Source organism: Bemisia tabaci, chromosome 7 (assembly GCF_918797505.1).
Source record: "Bemisia tabaci chromosome 7, PGI_BMITA_v3".
Classification (NCBI taxonomy): domain Eukaryota; kingdom Metazoa; phylum Arthropoda; class Insecta; order Hemiptera; family Aleyrodidae; genus Bemisia; species Bemisia tabaci.
In genome coordinates, this window is record NC_092799.1 from 13,027,260 (window position 1) to 13,043,735 (window position 16,476).

Below are 16,476 nucleotides of genomic sequence, written 5' to 3' on the forward strand. Positions count from 1 at the left end.
TTGCTAACATCCTGAGTGAATAACCTAAAGTATTTACCAAATGGCAACTAATTAAAATATCATCTGAAAAGCGATGTCTTTCACTGAAGTGGCAGCAAACAAAGGAAGTGACATAAAATTACATAAAAATTGTTTTCAAATTATAATAATGAAATATCTTCTATGGGGACACACATAAATGAAGTTTTAATGTACAGTTCTTTGATTTGTCATTTTATAAATTGCCATTACTAAAAACATTCATAGCCTGATCCAAGGCCTATGAAAACAGAAGGAAAAAAAGTTCCAAAATATGTACTTCCTCATTAATTCCACATCAAATTTTCGAATTGATTCACTTCTGATGCTTGTAATCTGGAAGTCACAACAGTCAATTGTGACTTCCAGATTACAAGCATCAGAAGCAGTCAATTGTGACTTCCAGATTACAAAAAAAAAAAAAAAAAAAAAAAAAAAAAAAAAAAAAAGAACCAGACGTACCTTGTAAAATCAGCAATTTTGAAAATACTTATAATGCTTCAGGAAAAAATCAAAAGTTTCATTTTTAATACTTTTCTACACGTAAGATAATTTTGTAATTGTTTTGACCAAACAATTTTGAACCATCAATTTTCAAGAAAATTTTGACAAAACAATTTTAATGTAGGCTATAAATGCTAAAATTTTGCTTATGAGGCGAATACAGGCATTTTTATTATGTCTAGTGGATTCAAATTGAAGCAATGGGTAAGAATCCATGGTTGTACTTAATTTATCACTCGTTTAAGTAGTGGTTTATCTTCCTGTTATGAAAAATTCTCAACAAGAGAATAAGAGGCGAACAGAGAAAGAAAAAAAACAGACCTGAATAGGTTCAACTCCGTCATTATGAACAAAGTACGGTTCCCTTGTTTCTGAATCCATTACGATCCATCGCCCAGAGACACAGCCGATAATCAAGATGCTGCCATCGGGTGAAAAACAGGCTGACTGAGCTTGTTCCTATGAGAAATGAAACCAATTAGACACGTCTGTTAAGATTTTAACCTTTTTGACTTAAAATCTTTTTTGAAATCTAATTTAATATTAAAATGGCCGACCAACTACAAGGTGCTCCGTGTAATATGTTGCATCGATTAAGTAAATCTTGGCAGGTTTAGAGTGTCCAGCTAAAAAAAGGACAATAGCCCCTGCACACCAGCTTAGAGAATCATTCTCAACTTAAAAAATTGCCAAGTTCAGAAAAATGAAGGCAGGATTCTTCTTGGAAAAAAACGTCGCATTTGATACGGAGGTTGATATTACTCTACTGAATGCGAGGTTATTTTCCGAGAAGCATTCTGCCTTCATTACACTGAATTTTGCATTTTTTTGGTTTAGGTCTGATCTAAGTCTAAGTCTAAATCTAATAATTAGTTACATTATATAGCACTGATTAAGTATTGAAAATATTCAGCCACAGATTTACGAGAATTCCAACAAAAATGTAGAATTTTATCAGAATTTTTTTGCGATGTCAAGTGTGCCAAACTGCCATGTAAAAACAAATTTCCCATGACAGATCATTCCAAGTGTATTCAAGAGTTTCTCAAGACATCATGAACCTTGATGCCCGATTCAAACATTTTTTGTGCACTGTTGGAGAAGCAAATCAAAAAATGATTTAACTTACAGCTATATCTTTACTCCAGACAACGGTGTGCGATAGAGAATCCCAAAGCTGAACTATTTTATCAAAGCCAGCAGTTAAAAATTGAGCAGTTGTGGGGTGAGCGCATAGTGCCCATAGTTCATCTGTGTGCCCTAGGACAGCAGGACTGAATCCAGTGCTGAGCGAGCCGATCAGGATACAATTTCGGGTAGAGCCAACAAGCAGTTGTGAGCCCCGACCTTCTGAAACAGTTCTGATACCGCCCAAATGTTCTGCAATCTGAAATGAAATGAGACAGAAAGACATTTTAGATTGGTCACTTTGATGATTACTCAAAAAATTAGGACTTTGCTTACAGCAAATAACATTTAAAATAACTTAGCTGAATCATTAACATAATAAGCCATTACTGGCGGATAGGCAATTGATCTTCTACTTCAATTTATTTTTTCTACTTGGCAAAAAACAATTGAAATTTTGGCAAAGATTTTAATTGTAAGAGATACCTTGCTTGATAGAAAACCTCCAGACTGAAAGTTGTATCACTTTTTCACTCAAACTTGTCGTTCTCCGAAATAAAAAATATCAAAAAGTTTTTCTTTCATTGCTCAAGGCCACGAGATTTTTAGGAAAGATAATGGATCTCTGGATTACACAATGTTTAGAAAGCTAAAGATATGCTTTGAGAATGCTTACCCGTGCTTCGTATCCAGTTGGTTGTAGATTTGAATCGAATTGGAATAATCGACCATCTTTCCCACCTCCAGTAATAATACTGCCTTCTTTTGACACACAAATGGTAAAGATAGATCCTTCGTGTACATTTCTAACAATTTTAGCAATTGTGTTGGATCCTACAACAAAAATAACATATAGTGACATAGAAAATTAGACTTTGATACGAGAGTAAATACACGGAGATTTAGGAAATATATGTAAGTCACAGGCACAGAGATTCGGCAGACATTCAAATTTGATGATTTAGGAAATGGGCCTGTTGCAAACTTTTGCTAGAGCAAAAATAAGAGTTGTTTCTTACAGAAAATGTCTCAAAAATCACGATGAGCGCATCGGCAAACTCTGAAATGCACTCATAACTTCACAATCTGCGTAAGAAATTTGCGTTTTTTTGAGCTTCCTGCTTCAAAAAGGATACTACAGCACAGGTGAACATTTCGTTAGAGGAGTTGTTCCATCGTCGGCAATATTCATCATGGCCGACGCCAATCCGCCAACACATGTTTAACAGGATGAGATAACACCTGACCAGGATAAGACCAGATACTATGGCATTCATATTTTCCTCTCCCGCCTTGATTGACCTTGATCTCTCCTCGAATTAAGCACGGAATTGTGGAAGCATCGGCCATGATGAATATTGCCGACGATAGAACGACTCCTCTAACAAAATGTTCAACTGTGCTGTAGTATCCTTTTTGAAGCGGGAAGCTCAAAAAAACGCAAATTTCTTACGCAGATTGTGAGTTATGAGTGCATTTCAGACTTTGCCGATGCGCTCATCGTGATTTTTGAGACATTATCTATAAGAAACAACTCTTATTTTTGCTCTAGTAGAAGTTTGCAACAGGCCCAAGAGTTTTCAAGGTTTTCATTGTAAGATTTGATCAAATCTACAAACTTCTTTTGTATTTAACTCGCCAAATGCTCTTCAAATATTTTAACTGTCAAAGATTTGACAATTCTATATTTTATGACATTCTCAAAATCCTGACATGAAAGCTCGTTTAAAGACTAGATTTAATTTATTTACAGTTGTATGATCCTAATTTTTTCAGGAACTTCTTTTCTAAATGTGCAAATAATTATTTTAACAGTTAATGATAGTACATTAATGACAGTCTATTAACAGTTTTCGTTGTTAAAAGTTCTCTGAGACTTTTTGTTGGACAAATTTATCTAATTCCAAGTATATATCCTTTTTTGATGATTTTTACCATTGTTTTGAATCAAATTACTGAGCAACAAATAAAATTGCAAGAACTCATGCTACAAACCTCTTTGCCAAACAACAACATTTCCGTTGGAATCACCAGACAAAGTTTCTCCAGTTTGGGTGAATGCAAGACATGTCACATACTTTGGCCTGTCACGGTTACCCTCAAAAATGCCCTGCCTCTTATACAAAGTGCCACCAGCATCCAATGTCCAAAAGTTGATGTGCGATTTTCCGCAGGTAACTATTACATTTCTGTCGATTGGATGGAATTCACACGCAATAACTGTATCTACTGAGCACTGAAATTGGAAAATTCATGAGATTATAGGTCACAATATGAGAAAGAAATGGTTGAAAATTCTAAGAAAAAAAAGAGAGTAAAGAGAGAATAATTTGAAACTACTCTGAGTTTGTAAAGGTCTACACTAGCAATCCCAAGAAATTTAGTGAGAGCTAAATTTCAATCTTTTTTCAGAGGATCATTCTCACAGCCTCCAGACCACGAAGAGTTTTTAAAATCAAACTTTCTACAAAGAAAAAAAAGCAGGGTTAAAGAGTGAATTTTTTGGCATTTTCACATGCAATATTTGGCAGGAATGTCCCACAATTTTATTGGTGATAGGGATATTTTATTCCCTCACAGGCCGCGAAGATGACAGACGAAAATAATCAAATGCCTCTGAGCCATAAGAGCTTGCAGCCTTGTGTCCACTCACACACATTGGGTCTCACACCTCCATTAGAAAATGCATGTAAGAGGGCTAAAAATTCACTTTACAGTCCCGCTTTCCTTGAAATTGGCACATCAAGAGTTCGACTTGAAAAACTTGTTGTACTCAGAAGGTCACATGGAACACCATATGAGGTTATGTAGAAATTTAGCCAAAATCAAAATTTTTGGTACTGTATGCATAATCCTTTAGGTAAGATTTAAATTATAAATTTTAAATATTGAGTTAAGACTTACATCCTGCAGTAATAGTTCATTTTAAAAAAGTTAAAGCTCATTCAAGCTAATTTAAGCTTTAATGATTACTTTTCGAACTATCATTCAGGGAATTGAATAATTTATTGAATAAGGATAAGAAAAGCTACCTATAGAATGATGTAAAATTTAGATTTATTAATAATATGTCTTCAAACTTACTTTTGTCTCAGTGACTTTGTGTCCTTTATCTCCTCTCTGCCATTCCCAAACAGAAATATTGTGATCATTTGCTTCATCTACAGCACAAAGAAGAGTTCCACCATCCTGAAAGAAGGGCACTTACAATTAGGTACAACAGGACAAAAACAAATAATGGTGCAAAATAACAATAAACAAGAAATTAGAATAAAGATCACACACAACACAGGACCTCCACAATCTGAGGAGACAATGAAGTCAATAAAACACAAAAATTAAAATAAAACTTTTATTACCACTTAAACTATTGATGAATTGGATTCTTTCAGAGCTGAAGTCTACTTAGCTATGTACTTTGATAGTGTCCTGTAGAGAGGTAAAATAAATTCTCCGCAGCTAATTCAAGCCAGGAAACTGTCTCCCTAGGAAGGTGCAACAGAGCACTAGCAGGTTCCTTGTTATCAGAGTAATCATACCAATCAGTAGAACCCAGTATTTCATGTCTTCTCCTTTGGCACCTTATAATAAAAAATTATGTGAGTTGTTGTTTCTCTCTACCTCACAAATCCGGCAAATTGGTTCAGTCTTCCAGACCCTTATATTCCACAGGTGCTGCTTGAGGTGGCCATGCCCTGTTGATAAACCGATCAGTATTTTTATCCTGCTTCTATCAAGTTTCAGCAGATTTCTTGTAAACTTTCTAGAGTATCCAGGAGGCATGAGTTTTAAGTGCATCATTCCGTCTGCTCTTGCACAGTCCTCCTGAGCTCTGTCCATCACCCATTTCTCAACCATTGATGCTTGCACACTTTTACTCACCGATTTTGAAAAGGAGAGGCAACAGATAGATCGGTCGAACTCGCCTATGCCAATCACGGAGACGGTGACAAGACTAACAGAGTTCCAAATCCTGACGTGAGGCTGTAAAAAGAAAATTAAAAAAAAGTATAAATGGATTGAGTTTCTTGAACATGTTTGGTGATCTGGTATCTCTTCGTTTCCGGCTCATCCTCTTGCAGCATTTTTAAACTAAACCTGGTTAAAAATTCATGTCCATGGCCATTGGCCAGCCAAGAAAGAAAGAAAAGTTTTCAGCAAATATCAAGAGAGTTATTAGTTATTTCTGATACTACTAAGTGTCTAGTTCTTTGCAATGGGCCACTTTGGTCATTTTTTTCATTTTGTCCTTCTGAAGTATTTATTGAGATAAGCTTACTATTTTTCCCCAAATTTTGTGATAACGGCAACAGAAATTTCTCCATTTCCTCCACAGCTTAAATGACCCATTCTTGTGCCCCAATGCAAAATTTGTACTTGGAGGTAGAATATGTAGAAAGAACAGCCTCAACTTATGATTTAATACTAATACAAACTACTTCATTATCAGTCAGAGCCATCAAAAGGGCATTCTTCTGTGATTTATTGCACAAGTCCATCACTAGAGGACCCCAAAAAGGGAAGACAAGTTTGTTGACCTGCTTGCTTCATATATGGTAGTGGGGCAATTTTGTCACCTCCTATCAAAACAAGCAATTCCATACAATGTGGCCGGTCAGAATGGATCAATTACACTAAGCTGTCCTTGAGAGGTGATCTTTCGGACAAGCATTCATATTTGAGTTTTGAACTTCGCTATTCCAGAGCTTACAAGAGGGTCAGAATTTGAGTGTTTTCCTGAAGGCTATTTGGTAAGAAATAATGAACTTACCCTTCCTTCTCTGGCATCATGACCTGCAGTCTGACCGGTGGCAATTAACATCTTATTCGGATGGATGGTTAGGCTGAAAAATAAAATAAAATCTAATAAAATCAAATTAAATTTTATTAAATTAAAAAGAAAAAATCAATAAGGATTCATTTATTTGCTTCAAAATCTGCTGGTTTTAAGTATCTATTTCTTTATTTATTCCTGTTTTGAATAAACAATTGGCTAAAAATATAGAGAGCAAGATATAAATGGTGAAACAGCTAAGTAGAGCTTTCCAGATTTTTTGACAAAAATTAGAGACTTTAAAATTATTTTATTATGCTCAACTTATTTTTTATTTACTGAATTATGCTCAACATAGTTGTTCTGGAACTTACCACTTTATATCATCTGTATGACCCAAGTAATGTCGCTGGCTTTGTTCTTCAACATTATATAAAATTGCTACTGCTGCTACAAAGTAAACTATTTCACCTGTTGGTAAAAGGAACAAGTTTGACCTACAGTCTTTGCCTCGGTAGCCATACCTGTTGCAATAGTTAAGGAAATTTTTCCAACAAATTTTACGAAGGAAGTGTGCAAAAAAATATTTTTAACGAAGGATTCCAGAGGATTACATATCCGCAAATAATTTCTATCATAAGAAAATTAGGTTCAAAAATTATGAAAAGGATAAACTGACAAAACGCTGAATTACTTTTGAGGAAAAAAGGTTCGTACATGGTAACATTTCCAGACTTTTCACTGCTTTTCTTGACCAATCATCCACAAAAAAATGTCTATGTGTTGAAAGGAGCAATTTTGATCAGGGCATTCTTTGGAATTTTTAAAGGTTTCCCTATATGATTCAGCTGAAATGAAATCCTTGGAATAACGTCACACTGTTCACAGTATGCTGTAACAGGGTGGTGACTGACCTCAAAAATCAAAATTTCCTGCCTTTCTGCTTATCTCTGCCCTCTGCTTATCTCTGATTTTTTTTAAGTCACTCTTGAAAATTGTTAGCCATGAACCTAAGGCTTGAATTCAGTACAGTCTCCTCTACAAATGAAACAAAATTCCCAAACTTCCACTGAATTTCCCTGACTCGACCAGAGGGCCAATTATTAAAAATCGATATACAATGCTATAAACAAAAAGGGGACAAAAAGGGTATGGAGGGGTCCTATTGATGGAAGTGGGTGGTTGCAATAGACAAAGGAGGTAAGTAATAGACTAACGCTGGGTTGTCACAATTTCTTCATCTTCAAATTCCTTGAATTTCCTGACTATTTTTGCTTCTCCCTGATTCAAAATTTTTGAATTCCCTGACTTTCCCTGATAATCGAATAAAACTTCCATTTTCATTTTTTCCCCGTTTAAGTACACTCACTTCAGCTAAACGCTAACATATTGAATTCCCTGACTTCTACGGTTTTCCACCGCCGATGCAACCCGTGAAAGACCCTGTAGTTAGTCCATCATTTTCTCTCTCAGTCTAAAGGAACCACCCACTTGATACAAAAGGATCGCTTCATATTTCCTATGTCTTCTTTGTACAAACTGATTGCGTTATACTCACAGGTCGTAAGACAGCAAGTTGGAATTATTTAGCCAACGTGCGCCAAAAATCAGCATAAAGCTGAAAATCTCAATACAGAGGGAAAAAGCTCATAGGAGCACAATTATTTTCCCTCAAAGAGATAAGTACGCTAATTAATAGGTAGGTACGCTGCACTAAGGATCGACCCAATACGGCCGAAACGCGTCTGCAGTTGCCTTCCTGAATGGTGGTTACCGGTGTTGCACCAAACAGTGTAGGTATCTCTTTGAGGGAAATTTGTGCTCATATGAGCTTATTCCCTTTGTATTTAGATTTTTAGCTTCATGCTAATTTTTAACGCACGTTGGCTGAAAAACTTACTGTCCAACTTACTGTCTCCTCTCTCTATCGTTTTGTCTATCAATTTCAATTATGGGCTCAGAGCGGAGGTTTCCTCAGACTATCGTACGCTTGTGCTACCATTTGTCCTGTTATAAAGAATGAATGGTTGGAAGAAAGGATACACCCAGTCGAGTTTGAGCTTGGACTGCGGAGGGGGCGCCACTTTGGAGATGTTGTAGTTCTCGGCGACGTCCGACGGAGCCAGGAGTACGACGGGCCGTCCGCGGATGTACATTCGCAAACTTCCATCATCCTCGTTGTACGACGCGTCACGCATGCTGAAAAACAAACAAACGCACGCCATTAATTACACTCAACGATAGCAATAGCTCCTCAGAACGATAACTTAACAATACGATACACCCATTTCAAAAGTATGTTCTCAAGGCCAGGGTTGCCACAGGATCTAGAAAATGAAATTCTCTGACATTTCCCTGATTTCTCTGGCAGATTTTGGTGAAATTTCCTGGCATTTACCTGATTTCCCTGACAAATTTTGGTGAAATTCCCTGACAATTGAAGATGTACTAGATGGTAAAAAGAATTATTAGAAATAGTTTTCAGGCAAAATGTGTTGTTCGAAACGTCAAAGCCATTCCAAAAAGCAAATAAAGGTGACTTGATAATTTTTCCATGGTATTTTCGTCATTTTCCCTAACATTTTCCGGATTTCCTTGACTTTTTAAAATTCTCTGAAATTTCCCGGTATTCCCTGACTGTGGCAACCCTGCAAGACAAGGAATTTGATCAGCAATTTAATCAGGATGATCTTCAACCATGGACAAATATTAATAACTTTTCTAAATTATTTAATACTTGTTTAATAATTATTTAATATTTTTATACAATTATTCAAATAATTTTTAATCCCACGAAATTAGGCAACCTCCTGTGGTTCATACGCCGTTTTTTTCTCAGCACGACACTTGGGCAGTACTGAGTGCCAAGAAATCTGGCGCGTGGGCGTGGATTTTGAGTATTCGCGCGAGTACAAGCGCGAGAGCGGGCGGGATTCGCACGAGCGGCGAGTGATGAACCCGTGACACCGCTCATGGGCGGAACAAAGGCCGAAAAACAAAACCCGGCCACTCCAGTAGTAATTCGGACGCAGTTAAATGAAAAAAAAATTATTTCCATTCTGCCATGAGTCCCGAGATCCATAAGAACACGGGCCTGACAAGGATCATGTCACAATGGATATGGTTCCTTTTGATGAATATGCGTAAGTTTCGAACTCGGGAGTCTTTTTACTGCCCCAGCACGCGCTGAGTTCAAGGTGGACACGTCAGGTGGGAGTTATTAAAATATTTGCCCATCCCGTCGTTGAGGGACCACCATGATGGAGGGCTCGTCGCGGGTCGGGTAATCGGGTTGAGTTGGGGCGGTCATCTTGATAATCGCGACCGCTCCTTCTGGCGTTTTGGACTTCATCAGGTGGCATAGCCAAAATGCACCTTAAAAACAAGCTTCGACGTCTGAATATAAGCCGCTTGCGGTCGAAACTAGCCCCCGCTCCCCCCCCCCCCCCCCCCCCCGAAATCTTTTGGGTCCCATCCTAAAATGGACCACTAGATAAGGTGCGAATTTCAGCATTCTGATACATGTTTCTTAACCAAAATTTCACGTAAAACATGATGCACACAACGAAAATTACCGAAATCAACTCCTTACGAAGACATTGAATGATTCTTGATGCGTGAATTCAAACCACCCGCTCACGAAAACTCAATGCTCTACGTGATTCACATCACGCGCTAAACGTTATGATGAACGTCTCTGCGATGAAAAAATCTGGCAACCTCAATCTTGACACTGTGGCTCAGCTATAGCAAATTACTTATAGTTTGAACAACACATGGTGGGACATGAACATTGCTCGACTGAGAAGCTTGCTGAAACCGTTGTAGTGCGCGATTTGATTTACGTAGAGCTTTGAGTTTCTTGTCAGCGGGCAGTTCAAATTCCTCGTAACTAATGTGAAATAAAAACGTGAATATCTTCGTGAAGAGTTGTTTTAAGTAATTTTCGTTGTGCGAATCGTGCTCTACGTGAAATTCTGACTAGGAAACATGTATCAGAATGCTTAAATTCGTACCTTGTCTAGTGGTCCATTGTAAGGCATGTAGGTAAATATTTGTAAATGCGTGACATAGGTAAAATTATAGGTACTTCAATCAATACTTCGGTAAACGCGTGACATACAATTTATCTCTAAAATTATATTTCAATCAATATTTTGGTTTGCGTTGCTTTAAGTTGCTCCTGAGACGAGTGTTAGGACCGCGTTTAGCAGGAAGGAACCAAACCGCATCAGCTACTGCCAAATTTAACAAGGCAATTTAATTTTTACCGAGAGAACGTTTGTGCCAATTCATTTGAAATTTTAAGAGATTCGCTTCTAATGCAGAAAATTCACTGAAATTTGCACACAAATCCGAACGACCTTTTCATGTAAAAATTTAAATTGCCAGTTAAAGACGATAGCTGACGTGGCTTGGTTCCTTTCTTCTTAACGCGGTCAATTTTAAGGATGAACTTGTCTTGCTACTCTCCTGAGGGTATCAGTCTTTTTGAACTTGTCAAAGTCTAAAATCCGATTTAATAAAACCAACAGGGAGAGATTCGGCTAGATAAATGCGTGGCGTACCATTCATCTCTGAAAATATATTCCAATCCATACTTTGGTAAGAACAGCTTTAACTTGCTCCTGAGACGACTGTTTTGAGTGAAGTGATGAGTTGTCATGATGAATTCCTCAGGGTTTGAATGTTTTTGAGCTTATCCTCAAATTAAAAAAACCCAATATAATCCCATCTGATCAAAAACACTATGCTAAGGAACATGGACTTGTTTTAAGGGATGTTTTGGTCGGTTATAAACGGCTGATTTTGTCCATATCTCACCGCAATATCATTCTCAGCCAATGCCGTTTAATTATTCAGTTTTGTAAGTAAATGCCATGCATTACAGGGTGTCTAGTATTTCTTAATTTTGAAAAATCCTGATTTTTCCTGATATTGTATAAAAAATTCCTGAATTTTTCATTTTGAAAATTCCTGATATTTTCCTGATTTTTCTCGACTCCTGGCACGGTAGGCAAAAAGCAGTAAGACATTCTTCGCCGAGGAGATTCGCTTAAGGAAAATTCCTGATAAAACGTCCGATTTTTCCGATTTTCCTGATTTTTTCCTGATCGGCGAAAATTCCTGATATTTTCCGATATTTCCGGGTTTTCCTGATGCTCGACACCCTGCTAATGAATCATTACCGAAAGATTTACATGTTTTTCGTATAAGAGAAAAAAGGAGAAAAAAGACAAGTAAAAAACTGAAGAGTTAAAACTATAAATTAAAGAGTTCAGGAGTTCGGAGTTGATAGTAACATTTGCTCCGAGTTCTCTGCCGATTGGCACTCGGGAGGGTGTGGGTGGCATCAACTACCGGAAACGATATCACAGTAAAATTGCGTGCAAAACGAGGATCGTCTTGAGCAAGGCGACTAAAATCGGGCGTTGCAATTAAAGGCACCAAGACGTTAATTGAAAAATTACACCCCACGAGTGACACCGCTCCCGATCGGAAAGGAAGCTGGCGTCAATCAAATATGCCACCTCCCTTGACGACCTTGAGTCGCGCAATTGGTAAGTAGAGTGACGAGTCGCCAACTCTCCCGTTTTCCAGAAAAAAGGAACAAATGGACTGCATTTTGCAATTTGGAACTGTAAATTCTGGCCCGGTTTAAAAACAACGTGTGCGCCATTAGTTTCCCTATGCACATAAGTGTTTTTTTAGATGAGCCAGAATGTATAGCTCCAAATTGCAAAATGTAGTCAAAATCTAGGTTGGGGGGGATTTCTCGACTGTTCTGCCGTGAAAAATGCCGTATGAGCCTTCAGAAGTTGCCAAATTTCCTTCGATAACAACACAATTTACTGAGAAAATTGTGAATATTTGTTTCCAAAATTTTCACACAATTTAGCATGAAAAATCTAAAACATCTGAAAGTTTCGACGAAAAATATGCATAAATTTCGTCATGTTTTATGAAGGGAAATTTGGAAAATCTCGAATGTTCATACGGCGTTTTCCCTTAGCATGGCAGTGTTGTGCGCTGTCAATAATGCACCTGAATGGTGTCGATTAAGTCATGATATTATTACATTCTTCGTGATGGCCTCCAGAACGAAGATTGGCAAAATCTGTAAAACATATCCATGGCTGAAATCGGAAAATGCGTAATCTTGATCGAATAAGTGAGAATGAAAGCACACCTAATCGGAAAAATGAAAATGATCAAGAGACACAAAAACCTGCGCAGCGGGCCGAGAAGTTGGTCTGAGAAAAACCTTTTGGGTGCCAAAAGACAATTACTTTGGGACATTTTAGAGGCCCACGTTAATATAGAGGCGCCGCCATCTTCAAAGGTTTTTCCTGAAAAATTAGCATCTTTAATGGATTTGGGCATTTTTGAATTTCCGAGTTGGTGTTATCATTCTCACAAATTCAAAGAATCGCGTTTCTCCGCTCATGTTTAATTATTTTAAAATGATGTTAACTATGTTTTTACTAGAAATTTTCCATGAATGCTTATCACTCATTCAAAATATTGACAGGAAACAAAAAAATAATTTAGTTGGTCTTCTTTTGAAAAAAGAAAAACTCAAATGCGGACATCTTGACGCGTTGCAATGGATAAACGCATGCATGCATTTTTCAATTTATGCCATCGATGTAAGATCGATTGACTGCGGCAAAACTACTGCATGCAACTATTCGTGCTCTCAAGCCGCTCAAATTGCCATCGCAGTTATTGAAGGCGAACTCGTCGGAATGCGAGACACGTAACGTCTTCGAGTTCGCCTTCAATAACTGTGATGGCAATATTAACAACTTGGCAGCACGAATAGTCGCATGCATCTCTGTGTGAGGAAAACTCTGTGAAAATTTCAGGGAATTATTTTGATTAATTGCATTACATTTTGCAAGAAGGAACCACTATCTATGGCCCTCCCATCAAAGCACATATATGCATAGGAATACCAATGACATGTTTCTGAAAAGGCCAGAAATAGTGGTTTCTTATTACAAAATGTAATCCAATTCTTCTTCAAAAAAATACAATGAGATCGGAGATTTTGAAACCCTGCTGACGAGATACGTGGTCTGGTAGTTTCACCCTCGATAAGACATCAGAAGTCCATTTTTGACTTAGAAATGACTTCACTTATTGCGACAAAAAACTGTAAATTAAAAAGTTTCCATGGAGGCAATGATTCCAATTTTTCACCATACATTTCGACCACGTCTGATTATTTTTAATCATGTCTCTCTCCGAAGCTCAACTTTCCTGCAGTGTATCAAGCCTGGCGGAACGAATCCGAACATGAGCTGAATTCCTGATTCAGGTCGATGATTCTTTCGCGTCTGCCTCTTGGACTTGCCCGTTTCTCGTTAAAACCGATCTCTTTCGCGAAGAACAAGTGCGAATTCATCGGTTTCGCATCCTTGTTTGGCACCCACTCTATTCGAGGCAGAACTCTCCTCTAATTGGCGGGCGTCGCGGGAAGCACGTTACAGCTCACAGTTCAAATAACTGCACCCTCGTTGACGCCCTCGCTTTCATGTGAAGAAACTAAGGTCTAATTAGATTTGGAAGGGGCTCTGTGATACTCAGTTCAATGAAAAAAGGGGAATCGATATTACAGGGTGTCTACTAAAACAGGCTGGCCAAAAATCAGTACTTTTACGCTACTTTTTCAGTATATTCCCAAGAAATTTGGTGCCTCCTTCACATTAAATATTCACTACTTTTTCAGTACCCCAAATTGACGAAATTCGAAAAATTTCAAAAATTTGAATTTCTCACTCAAATTACGACAATACTGCCGAAAAAATGAAAAACTTCCGGACCTTCTTGCGGAATTTCCGCACTTTTCCAGTACTTCCGGACCACTCTTAAAAAATCAGTACTTTTTCCGTCCTTCCCAGAAATTCCGGACTTGTAGACACCCTGTATCAGAAGCAAAAGTCGATCCGTTCCCAGAATGTCGAGATTCTCCAACATTGAGCAGTTTCAGACGTATATTTTACAGAACTAGTTGAATTGAGAGGCTCGGCGGACAAGGCGCATAAGCGCAGTTTTTGCTATTTCGAGAAATACGTGTTTGAAGCTCCGAGATTACATGGATCCTTACGACGGAAAGAAAGTTCAAACTAACTTTTTGATGCTTAACAATTGGAATTTGGGAGCGAATTTCACACAGAATATCCATTAAGACTAGTTTTACTTGAAATCATTAATATCTCAATTTTTCAAAAACTGCACTCATGCATGCGCTTTGTCCTCCAAGCCTATCAATTTTAGTTATAAACATATTTCAGTAGTTTCTCAGACGAATACAAGTAACTAGATTTCAACGTAGAGAAATTTTCGGCCGCAAATTGTATTTTTACTAGGAGAATACGATATTACACTGGACAAAAGTCTCTTGGATCCAGAATCCAGAGTCTTAAAAAACTTGACAAGAAGAAATATTCTTGATTCAATCGCATTTTTGCTGGGGTCAAACATAAATCCGAAGTAAGATCTGACTCTCACTTCAAGCAAAAATCCTATTGGATCAATAGTATTTTTCCTCGTCAAATTTTTCAAGATTCTGGACTCCGGACTCATGAGACTTTTTTTTCCAGAGTAAGCGTTTCTGACATAAAAAATTTCACAAAATCTTTTTCAGATTACTAGCAAAATAGTCCGTGATATCGCTAGGAGAGGGGCAGAACTTCAATTTAGAGTGAGCTCTGTCGCGTCGTGGGTATATCTCCACGATCTCCAAGGTTCCGTAAAAATCGAGCCATGTCTTTTTCCTAGAGAAGCGACAAAATGGTTTTGCAACTCGCATGCAGACAGCGCGGAGCTGAAGACACGATCTTCATTTCGACGGATATGATTTCCGTCCACGAGCAAAATATTTGGATCTATTATTCGAAGCCCATTTCGTAAGATGGACTCGTCCGCCGTTCGATAATAGGATATATTTCTATTAAACGGAACTATGTGCATTAAGACATGAGCCCTGAGACCGATAAGAATACATCTATAACAGGGCTTACGTCATAATGCACATAGTTCCGTTTGACAGAAATACGTCCAATACACGTTCGACGACGACCAAAAATGGGCGCAATCGATCACGGATACGGAGCTTTGTATTCACTCGAAAATAAGTGTGAAGATGAGATGACTAGATTTCGGAAGAAGGTCCGTCGAATAGCCTGCTCATGCTCTCGGACCAATTTTAGACACTACCGACAAACCGCGTCTGAGGGAACAATATAGTGTCCAGTTTCACTTATGTGTCTTCTACTTTTATGCCTTGATGAAAAGGAATAATGGGATGGAATGAAGAGGATGGAAGAAAAAGTTTAATTTTGAAATTCATCCGGATTTGAATGAAAAGCATGGATTAAATATGATTGAAAAGGATTTTGGGGATCGGAACTAATCGAAAAGAGAGGTCTAAAATATACACTGGAAAAAAAACACATTGGATCTAGAGTCCAGACTCTTAAAAACATCGACAAGAAAAAATACTTTTGATTCAATCAGATTTAAGCTTGAATCAAGAACCAAGCTTCTTAATTTGAGCTAATTTCTTTTGATTTAAGCTTAAATCTGATTGAATCAAGAGTATTTTTTTCTTGTCGATGTTTTCAAGAGTCTGGACTCTAGATCCAATGTGTGTTTTTTTTTCCAGTGTAGAGATTCTCCATTATATCGAATTGGATCCAAATAATAACATTGGCATAACCTCTTTCAATGCTACCAGTGCAAATATCTCGATATATGTCGCTTTTCTGTGATGTGGCACTAATAGCGTCTACAGGGAGCAAGATGACGTCAAATCTGTCGAGGGCACCCGTTTCTTCGTCAAAGGAATCCGCACAAACGTCCCCTTGTAAAATATTAAATTGCCCGGTTAAAATTGGCAACAGCTGGTGTGGTTTGGTTCAAATCTGATTGAATCAAGAGTCCTTTTTCTTGTCAATGTTTTCAAGAGTCTGGACTCTAAATCCAATGTTTTTTTTTTCCAGTGTAGAATGACGTTAAAGTTAACTGTACTTTTTGGAAGTTCT

General features: G+C 37.7%; 1 protein-coding gene across 6 annotated transcripts in view; it reads right to left on the minus strand.

Annotated features, from left to right (window-relative positions):
- Positions 1-16,476, minus strand: part of LOC109035334 (echinoderm microtubule-associated protein-like 2) — a 152,413-nt gene that overhangs the window by 9,706 nt on the left and 126,231 nt on the right. For all 6 annotated transcript variants that reach the window (XM_072302747.1, XM_072302749.1, XM_072302748.1 and 3 more), the window contains 9 exons: positions 8,468-8,623; positions 6,799-6,948; positions 6,422-6,494; positions 5,533-5,634; positions 4,735-4,839; positions 3,646-3,886; positions 2,327-2,484; positions 1,652-1,909; positions 844-981 (listed from right to left, as the gene is read on the minus strand). In XM_072302747.1, coding sequence (XP_072158848.1) covers positions 844-981; positions 1,652-1,909; positions 2,327-2,484; positions 3,646-3,886; positions 4,735-4,839; positions 5,533-5,634; positions 6,422-6,494; positions 6,799-6,948; positions 8,468-8,623 — 1,381 coding nt within the window. The remainder of the gene's footprint in view (positions 1-843; positions 982-1,651; positions 1,910-2,326; positions 2,485-3,645; positions 3,887-4,734; positions 4,840-5,532; positions 5,635-6,421; positions 6,495-6,798; positions 6,949-8,467; positions 8,624-16,476) is intronic.